The 10,581-nt window shown below is 35.8% G+C and overlaps 1 protein-coding gene across 2 annotated transcripts in view; it reads left to right on the top strand.

The window, feature by feature from the left end:
- Nucleotides 1-601: 601 nt before the first annotated feature.
- Nucleotides 602-10,581, top strand: part of LOC106468506 (potassium voltage-gated channel protein Shal-like) — an 86,734-nt gene continuing 76,754 nt past the window's right edge. For both annotated transcript variants that reach the window (XM_013928936.2, XM_022396845.1), the window contains exon 1: nucleotides 602-2,459. In XM_013928936.2, the coding sequence (XP_013784390.1) occupies nucleotides 1,345-2,459 (1,115 nt within the window). In that variant the 5' untranslated portion in view covers nucleotides 602-1,344. The remainder of the gene's footprint in view (nucleotides 2,460-10,581) is intronic.

Here is a 10,581-nt window from a genome sequence, read left to right as displayed (position 1 = left end):
GTCTTACCTGATATAACATGATGTCTTACCTGATATAACATAATGTCTTACCTGATATAGCATAACGTCTTACCTGATATAACATGATGTCTTACCTGATATAACATAATGTCTTACCTGATATAACATAATGTCTTACCTGATATAGCATAATGTCTTACTTGATATAACATATTGTCTTACCTGATATAACATAATGTCTTACCTGAGATGAGCAAACACACTGGAGAAAAGCTCTCTAGAAATAAGTGTCATTACAATAAGCTATTATCAGATACTTTCCCCAAATTTCTTTTTAAAAAATTAGTATACCAATTTCTTTTGTAATTAGGTTCGATCATTTCTAAAAACAAGCTACAGGTTTTAATTTTCTAGTGCATGAGACCAAACATTGCTTTCCAAATGCTACGAAGTTGGCGAGAAAAAAAGTTATACTCCAGGAAGAAGAGATGAACGAAGGTGTTCAAACGTTCAGCGTTGTGATTCGTCAGTTATGATCGACCGTTGTTGACGTCACTGTCACTATGGTGACCGCCGGGACTCGGCTGAAGCTTGCGGTCACTGGCTATCTATCCTTGCCTGGGAAAGAAACAGACTTGCGCAACAATGAGGATTGTGTGTAACTCTTGGTTTAGGATTTTCCACAATTTAGGGAAGAAGATCTGAAACCGTTTTACTACAAAATACTCACAACTCTCTCTCGCTCTTCAATGTCAACGATTGCAGCAGGGAAGAAGATAAAAAAATCGAAACGAATACCGATTTAAGTTAGGGGTTAAAAAGGGGGACATGGCAACTAATGCAGATAGATAGACTAAAAAACTGTTCTCCTAATCAACTTGACCAACAACACTGATCGATGTGATGTGGTTGGTATATGTGTTCACGTGAGATATGATGTTTGCACGCGTACCTTTCACGTTCGTCACCACGCACAACGCACGCAACAACAAGGATGAGTGTTGGGTTGCTAGCGTGCCGCAGTCAGTGCGCATTCCGAGTCGATGTCGACATTGTCGACGCACTTAGGCTTGACAACATATCGTCGTTCTTATCCAAGTTTTGTATTAGGTGTATTGAACGTTTTTCTGAAATTATAGACTGGTACAAGGGAATATGTCACGAAACTGTATAATACAAGTAACCCTAAGTATCTTCAACCCGCATAGGATTAAAGATACCTTCTCACTAGAGATGTGAACGAGTGCTCCTCCATTCGATCCCGGGCTGGCTAAGCCTAGCGTCGGGTTTGTTCCCTGAAATATACAGAAGCAAAGAAGTGGCAACTTCCAACCTCATTACCTAGCGCTGAGAGTCAGTCTTTTAACTCAATAGGCGAAAAACATGGCTTCTGTTGCGGCCTGGCTTCCTTTCGCCCGAGCGGCTGCGATAGGCTGGGTTCCTATCGCTAACAACCCTCTTCCAGCTCCACCAATTACTAGACAAAAAGAAGGCAGAGAGGATGAAAAATTCATCATCAACGTCAGCGGTTGCAAGTTCGAAACTTGGAGGAACACCGTGGAGAAATATTCCGATACTCTGTTGGGGTCAAACGAGAGAGAATTCTTTTATGACGAGTCAAAAAAGGAGTATTTCTTTGACAGAGATCCTTATCTATTTCGATATATCCTGAATTACTACCGTACAGGAAAGTTGCACTTCTCTAAGCACGAGTGTCTCATGGCTTATGACGAGGAGCTGGCTTTTTTCGGGATTATTCCAGATGTCATCGGCGATTGTTGTTACGAGGACTACAGGGACAAGAAACGGGAGAACGTCGAACGAATCATGGACGACAAGCTATCAGAGGATAACGAACACGATGATACTTCCAACTTCACGATCAGGGAGAAGATGTGGCGGGCCTTTGAGAACCCCCACACCAGCACGGCGGCTCTGGTGTTTTATTACGTGACGGGTTTTTTCATCGCGGTGTCCGTGATGGCCAACGTGGTGGAAACGGTTCCCTGCGGGTTTACACCTGAACTAGAGGAGTCTCTCTCTTGTGGAGAGACGTTCAAGATCGCGTTTTTCTGCCTGGACACTGCCTGCGTGCTGATTTTCACGGCTGAATACCTGTTGCGTTTATATGCAGCGCCTAGCAGGTGCCACTTCATGAGAAGCGTCATGTCAATCATCGATGTCGTGGCGATCCTTCCTTACTATATCAGTCTCGGTCTCACGGATAACGAGGACCTGTCCGGAGCTTTTGTTACACTGCGGGTTTTCCGGGTATTCAGGATCTTCAAGTTTTCCCGCCACTCGCAAGGACTCCGGATCTTGGGGTATACCTTACAGAGCTGTGCTTCGGAACTGGGGTTTCTAGTCTTCTCACTGGCCATGGCCATCATCATCTTCGCCACGGTCATGTTTTATGCCGAGAAAAATGTTAATGATACTAACTTCAGAAGCATCCCCTCCGCTTTCTGGTACACTATCGTTACCATGACAACTTTAGGGTGAGTACTTAGATTTACTTAAAGAACTTTACTTTAAAATAGGCTCTAGATTCACAATAGATAAGAAATCCTGAACCATGACCTGCTGGGATCTGCACCATTTATTAGTCCTGTACAGCTATAAATTACAATTAATGAGACATATCTTTTGTTGTGATCCATAAACTGAACTACATTTTTTATTTAAAGTTCCTGACGTATCAGCTATATAGTATACTAGAATCGTGCTAAAATGATAAGAAATTCAATAAGTTTCTTCATTCTGTTTCTCACGGGTAGACAAAGGGGTGGATAAAAAGAAAAGAATGACTGGCAACCTTAATTTCTTTATTTACTCAATTTTGTGCCGCGAAACGTTGAAAGTATACTGGGAAAGTAGAACACTGCCTGGTCATAAATCCTTTCTTATATTTTAAACGAAACGTTTTATTTAGCTATTCTATGAAACTTAATAATATATTCATGATCGAATATGGACTCTCTTCACATAATTGAGGCGCCCTCTATATTCACAAAACACATCTCTTATTTATAAACGTCTGTTTATCAACTTATCATGTTAATTCATTATACTAAACTAGTATAAAAGCATCCCCCCATATTCCAACTTTACCCATTTTTTTTTAAATTATACTCGTCTTCAACCTGTACCTGTATACTTCATTGTAAAAATTATGTATTTTTCTAACTTAAACTTCCATGTCTATAACTGTGTTTATATGTACAGTAGAAATACGATGAAATGTCGTTTATTGATTTCCAATAGAGGCAGGGCATCACTCGCTTCTTAAGATGAGTGTGTGAATTATCCTATAAAATATTTGTAAAAATTGAAGATACATTAATGACGCTCATTATTCCAATATTCATGACGTTTTAATAACTTAACGTTCCAAAAAATAAAGACGTTTTATTAACTTAACATTCCAAGAAATACATAACTCATAATTTTAATATTTCAAAAAGTAAGACGTGTTAAGAAATTTCGATATTCCAAAAGGTAAAGTCATGTTAATAAATCTTAATATTCCATTAAGTATAGAACGTTTTAATAACACTTAATATTCCTAAGGGTAAAGATGCGTTTAAAACTGTTAATGGTATTCCAAAAGTAAAACCATATTAAAAACGATATGTATTACAAAAAAGTAAATACTAACTTCTAAAACATGAAAGCTAAATATTAATCGTAAATGAAGCTTATTGATAAATTTGGTAAGTTTCTCTAAAAGCCAATTGCTCTTGTGTAACTAGAATGATTTTATGTTAATATATGGTTAAGTGTGCATGAGTTGTATTATGAGTATTTTTATGCAAATACCCCGCCCCCCAAAAAAATCGATACATTGAAAATAACAATTATTTACTAAAGTTTTGAAATTTTACTTTTTGCTGTTAAAAACAATATTAAAAACTTTGTCAAAGATGAATCCCCCCCCCAGTGGCATAGCGGCAAGTCTGCAGACTTATAACTCTACAAACCGGGTTTTGATACCTATGGTGGGCACATCACAGATAGCCCATTGATTGTGTTTAACCACAAACAATCAGAGGCGAGCCTACGTTAAAAGTAAAGAGTAAGTTTTTTATTCATATTTGTTTTATATGATGTAATAAATTTACAGAAATCCTCAAAATTTACAAATATCTTCAAACTTTTAATATTCATGTCTTTTACAGCCCAGCTACTTGTGTTTTTTCTTTTTTCTATCAATCATGATCTTTTAATTTGCTTTTATAGATACCGATGTTTGTATTAATATTTTATTTTTACTAAATAGTTACTAAATTTTGTCTGCTATACATATTGTTCTTTTTATTAACTGCACTCATTGGCGGGTATATTGTTTTCACTAGTACGCATGAGCGTGAACTGTACGACTCGAAACGTTTTCATCTGACTTTGATTATATTTGGTACAAAAGTTAAATGTACCCCAAGTACAAATGAAGTAACCTTAGATGAATGTAGGCCAAAGTTCAATGTCACATTAAAGCCAACCACTTTCGTTATAATGGTGGCAAATTGTGATTTTCAAAAACAATTAAAAATCGAGAACAAATTGAGATAGAAAGAGAATCTTGGGATTTACACTTACGTATATGAAGCTAAGGATATTTTAGTGCATATTTTAGATTGGATGGTGCAAAAGTCAAAAACAATACGGTTCGGGTTTTACACGCCATGATTACCTTCCTAGTTATATTTTTGATTTACATTTATTTAATTGTGGTCAATTTGTACGGTGTAGGGCGTGGTCTGGTGGCCTGCATGTCGCTCTATGGCTCGTGTGATCCAAGGTTCGAGATGTAATGCTGCTGAACAAGATCTGTACTTTCAGCTGTAACTGCGTTATAAAAGTGTCAGTCATTCGGTCTGAAGAGTTCTATGAAAGAAGCCGTTATGGCTGTCTTCCCAGTGGTCAGTACTTAAAATTAGAGACTACTATACCTGACCTAGTCACACAGCCCACGTGTGCATAAGGTACCTTTCAGGTTGAACGTTTCACTTTCATTTAGTACCGCGATTTTGTTCTTCTTAAGATATGTCATTTGAAGTGTTTTTAAACGTTCTGTGTTTTCATTTTGTTCAGTGGTTTCATTTGTGTGCTGTTTTTTTGTTACATAAATACTTCTATTTAGGTACTATACGTAACTGGGTACTTTATTAAGGTATTGTCATTTAGCTTTCTTATGTACTGTATTTTGTCCTGTAATATGGGTATTTCTATTTAGGTACCATCATTTAGCTTTGTTAGGTACTATATTTAGTTCTATAATGTGCGTACTTCTACTTAGGTACTTTAATTTAGTTTTTTAAGTACTGTATTTGGTTATGTAGTACGGTTACTTCTATTTAGGTGTTTTTATTTAGTTTTAAGTACTGTATTTGGTTATGTAGTACGGGTACTTCTATTTAGTTGTTTTTATTTAGTTTTAAGTACTGGTTGTGTAGTATGGGTACTTCTATTTAGGTGCTTTTATTTAGTTTTAAGTACTGTATTTGGTTGTGTAATATGGGTACTTCTATTTAGGTGCTTTTATTTAGTTTTAAGTACTGTATTTGGTTGTGTAGTATGGGTACTTTATTTATGTAGTATCATTTAGCTTTGTTAGGTACTGTATTTAGCTATATTCTATGGGTACTTTTATTTAGATTAGTTAAGTACTGTTTTATCCGATATCTGTGGGTAAGATGTTATCTAGGATTGTTTAAAAGCTAGTCTACCACTTGAGTTTTTATACCTAGATCATAGCCAAGTGATTTTATTGTTATTTTGTTATATTCTGTGAGTTTACTGCTATTTAGTGTTACTGTATACGATTTTAATTGGTTTCTTAAGATATTGATCTTAGAGCTGCGTTTCATACGCTCTTTTACCTTTACTTCAAATGCATACGCTATGCTTCAACACCAACGTTATGTTTCAGCACTTGTTTACATTCCAAATTCTTCAGTTTTTAGGTTGTTGTTTGCTTGTTTTTTACCAGTATTTAGCACGTAAATTAATACTATAAAAATTTGTGCGCCCTTTGTATTTTGCGAAACTTCAATCCTCACACAGTCAAGGTAAAATTCAGCTTTCTGTCCTGTCATTAAAACTTCATCAGGGGCGTACCACTAGAAACACAGATCGATATTCTGCTCTTTGAGCTGCAATTTATTGTTGTGATTCACGAGAACTAACAACCATGATGGCGTCACGTTCGTTGTTAACAATAAGATGATAAAATAACTTGTATAAAAAACTATTGTTGCAATGATGCAGGAAAAAGGAGTGGTTGGTTTGTTTTTAAATAGACCAAAAAGAAATGAAACATTTGTTTGAAAGACATTCACTATGCAGCGTAAATTATTTAACAAAATAAACCAATAACAAAGCATATTCAGTATTAGACATAATATGTTAAATATGTGTGTAGCCGTCCCTTATTTTAAACTGACAGACTAGAGTGAAGACATCTAATAATCAGCACCCACAGTCAAACTGTGGCTACACTTGTGTACTAGAATAATGAGATTTGACTGTCACTCTTATAGCACACACATGGTTCAAACGTGCAGAGAGCGTTTTTACGCAATAGGACACGAACCATGTACCTTAGGGTTCACATAGTTACTGCGCGCTCAGTAAAATAGCAGGTTCTACTTTTTTCACTTTCAGTTAGACCTACAAGATTTAAAAAATAACTTATTCGATATTTGTAAAAACCTGGAAGCTGTTTTTAAAAACACGATAAAAACAAATTGAATAAGACGTTGCTGATAATTGTTACACTATTCAAAAGGTATAGTGATATCAGTTGGAAGGGCAGCTTGTTGCCCTGTTCAAAAGGTATAGTGATATCAGTTGGAAGGGTAGATTGTTGCACTATTCAAAAGGTATAGTGATATCAGTTGGAAGGGTAGATTGTTGCACTATTCAAAAGATATAGTGATATCAGTTGGAAGGTTAGATTGTTGCCCTGTTCAAAAGGTATAGTGATATCAGTTGGAAGGGCAGATTGTTGCACTGTTCAAAAGGTATAGTGATATCAATTGGAAGGGTAGATTGTTGCACTGTTCAAAAGGTATAGTGATATCAGTTGGAAGGGCAGATTGTTGCACTGTTCAAAAGGTATAGTGATATCAATTGGAAGGGTAGATTGTTGCACTGTTCAAAAGGTATAGTGATATTAGTTGGAAGAGCAGATTGTTGCCCTGTTCCAAAAGGTACAGTGACCTCAGTTGAAAGGGCAGATAGTTGAACTTTTCCAAAAGGTACAGTGACCTCAATTGAAAGGGCAGATAGTTGAACTTTTCCAAAAGGTACAGTGACCTCAGTTGAAAGGGCAGATAGTTGAACTTTTCCAAAAGGTACAGTGACCTCAGTTGAAAGAGCAGATAGTTGAACTTTTCCAAAAGGTACAGTGACTTCAGTTGAAAGGGCAGACAGTTGAAGTTTTTCAAAAGGTACAGTGACCTCAGTTGTAAGGGCCGACTTCGTATTGAAGATCAATTATCGAAAATGTGCTATTAAACGTGTTTTCCATTTAGTCTGCTAAAGAACTGTTTAGTAGTCGTATCCTGAATAATCTGTAACGTGTGTTAGACTGAGACTGGAAAAAGAAACAAAACTCCCTTGCACTTATAATTGATATTCCTGTAATATCATTGCATGTATTTTAATTGTCTACGAATATTACGATATTAGAAGAGGCAGAATATAAAAGGATGAAAATATAAAATAAGACTCTTTAGAAAATATGTTTAGACATTAAAAGTGACAACTCTCTGTCTTCAAATTCCGTAAATGTTATAAACCTGACCTACATATCTATTTTTAAACTTTTTATCTGTGCCAGTATACCAAGATGTTAGTTTCTATATAGGTAGCGCCCAGAAACAGTTTTTGATGTGTTGCTTATGGCTGTCCTATTCTTCCAATTGTAATTAAAACATGAGGTCTAGTTTACTGCATGTGGTAAATAAACCAATAAATCCTTCTATGTAAATCTCATGTTTATTATTCTAAATTCAATTAATACCAGTTATATTACCATTGTTAATGTTGGGCATACATTCCCAGAGTATGGCCCGCGTGTAACACCCAGAAATATACATGGGCCAACACCATGGGTTTTAACGAAAGCTCATTGTTGCGCGCGCACACAATATAACCCCACAAAACTCAGAACTTGGATATGAAAATGAAAAAAAAAGTTTAAACATACTTATATTGTACACGTGCCCCCCAGTGGCACAGCGGTATGTCTGCGGACTTACAGCGCTATAAACCGGGCTTCGATACCCGTGGTGAGCAGAGCACGGATAGCCCATAATGTAGCTTTGTGCTTAACTTCAAACAAACACATAAACAGTGTACATACGCTGCTGTCTGAGTTTAGTGATATTGAGAGTGTAAATCAAACTCTTTACATTTCTTGGACTTCACTGTTCGTTAACCTGTCAATTAATTGCTAAATTTAAATTAACAGTTTGTATTTTAATGATTAGTGTGAATTTCGGAATCCATATTCCCGCGTGTGGACGAAAAATACACCAATATTCTAATTAATTTTACTATTGCTGTAGTTTTATATAGAAAGGTTTTTGGCATAGGAGTAAGCGAAATTTTTGTACATTAGTGAGAGACTCCCAGTTGGAAACGGTTTGAGAATTACTATCCTAGGAATTCCATGTGATTCTAGAATCTGTTTTTTACAGTGCTAGTAATAGTAATAAAATGAAATGACCCTAACTGTTATAAATAGCAAAATTTCTATCTTCACTTTCCTTGTCGTAGAATACAAATTCAGTAAGAATATCAGTAACCCAATACTATCTCTTATATTAGGCTTAAGTTATCCTACAACTTATCCAGTATCAGGAACCTAGGTTAGCACTCGTCAAGGTCTAAGTTATCCTACACCTTATCCAGTATCAGGAACCTAGGTTAGCACTCGTCAAGATCTAAGTTATCCTACACCTTATCCAGTATCAGGAACCTAGGTTAGCACTCGTCAAGATCTAAGTTATCCTACACCTTATCCAGTATCAGGACTCTGTGTTAGCACTCGTCAAGGTTTAAGTTATCCAACACCATATCCAGTATCAGGAACATAGGTTAGCGCTCGTCAAGGTTTAAGTTATCCTACATCTTACTTACTATCATGGAATCATGTTAGCAGTCAACAAGGGTTAAGCTATCCCACGTCTTACCCAATATCAGGATAGTAGGTTAACACCGAAAATAACTTAAGGTTTGCTACGTCTTATTTAATGTCAGGAATCTGAATTAGCACTTGGAACGGAGTAAAGAACCACACATCTTCTGAGCCAGACGTGGCTTAGTGGTTAGCGTGCCGAAATGAAAATCCAAGGGTTCGTGGCTCGCGTTTAGTTCTCTGCACTTTGAAGACGTAGGTGCATTATAAAAGTGACAATCAAATCTCACTATCCGATTAGAGTGGTCCAAGAAGTGATGGTGGGTGCTAATAACTAGCTGCTTTCCTCTTACCTATTAGTTCAAAAATTAGGGATGGTTAACACATTTTGCTTGTAATAACTAGCTGCTTTCCTCTTACCTATTAGTTCAAAAATTAGGGACGGTTAACACATTTTGCTTGTAATAACTAGCTGCTTTCCTCTTACCTATTAGTTCAAAAATTAGGGATGGTTAACACATTTTGCTTGTATTTCTGAAACAACCAACCGACTAAGGCAATCTTTTACTCAGCACCAGAATTCTTGGGGAAATTTTCCGAGGACTTACTCAATATCAAACACCTAAAACACCATTCGTCATGATACTTATGTTACATGTAACGTTTGCTACCAGTCGTTAAACATAGAAAATACATTACACCAGCGTGATTTTAAAGGAATTAAAAGTTTCATGTTTTGTACAGCGATAAGGAGAAAGCTAAAGAAGAATCGGTCATCAAATATTTCAGAAACATAGACATAAACAGTTTATTTTCACATCATTATAGAAGATGGAAATGCCAAGGAACTGACTGGTTACATAATTAAATAATATTTCCAAAAAATAGCGTATCCTATGTTATGTATTAATAGTCTTGTTACTTCTTTTGATCAATTTATTACAGTTAACATATATTCGGGGTCTTGCGTAATCTTTCAGTAAGTTTATTGTATATAAATTATATTCGAGGACTTCAGTGATCTTTCACTAAACTTATTACACTTAACTTATACTCAGGGTCTTGTGTGATCTTTCAATAACTTATTACATTTAAATATTAGTTGGGTCCTTGGGTGATCTTTCAGTAAGTTTATTATATATAAATTATATTCGAGGACTTCAGTGATCTTTCACTAAACTTATTACACTTAACTTATACTCAGGGTCTTGTGTGATCTTTCAATAACTTATTACACTTAACTTATACTCAGGGTCTTGTGTGACCTTTCACTAAACTTATTACACTTAACTTATACTCAGGGTCTTGTGTGATCTTTCAATAACTTATTACATTTAAATGATAGTTGGGTCCTTGGGTGATCTTTCAATAAATGTATTACATTTAAATTATATTTGGGTCCTTGTGTGATTTTTCAATACATTTATTACATTTAAATGATAGTTGGGTCCTTGGGTGATCTTTCAATAAATGTA

Source organism: Limulus polyphemus, unplaced genomic scaffold (genome assembly GCF_000517525.1).
Source record: "Limulus polyphemus unplaced genomic scaffold, Limulus_polyphemus-2.1.2 Scaffold3031, whole genome shotgun sequence".
NCBI lineage: Eukaryota > Metazoa > Arthropoda > Merostomata > Xiphosura > Limulidae > Limulus > Limulus polyphemus.
This window is presented reverse-complemented; position numbering and strand designations above follow the sequence as displayed.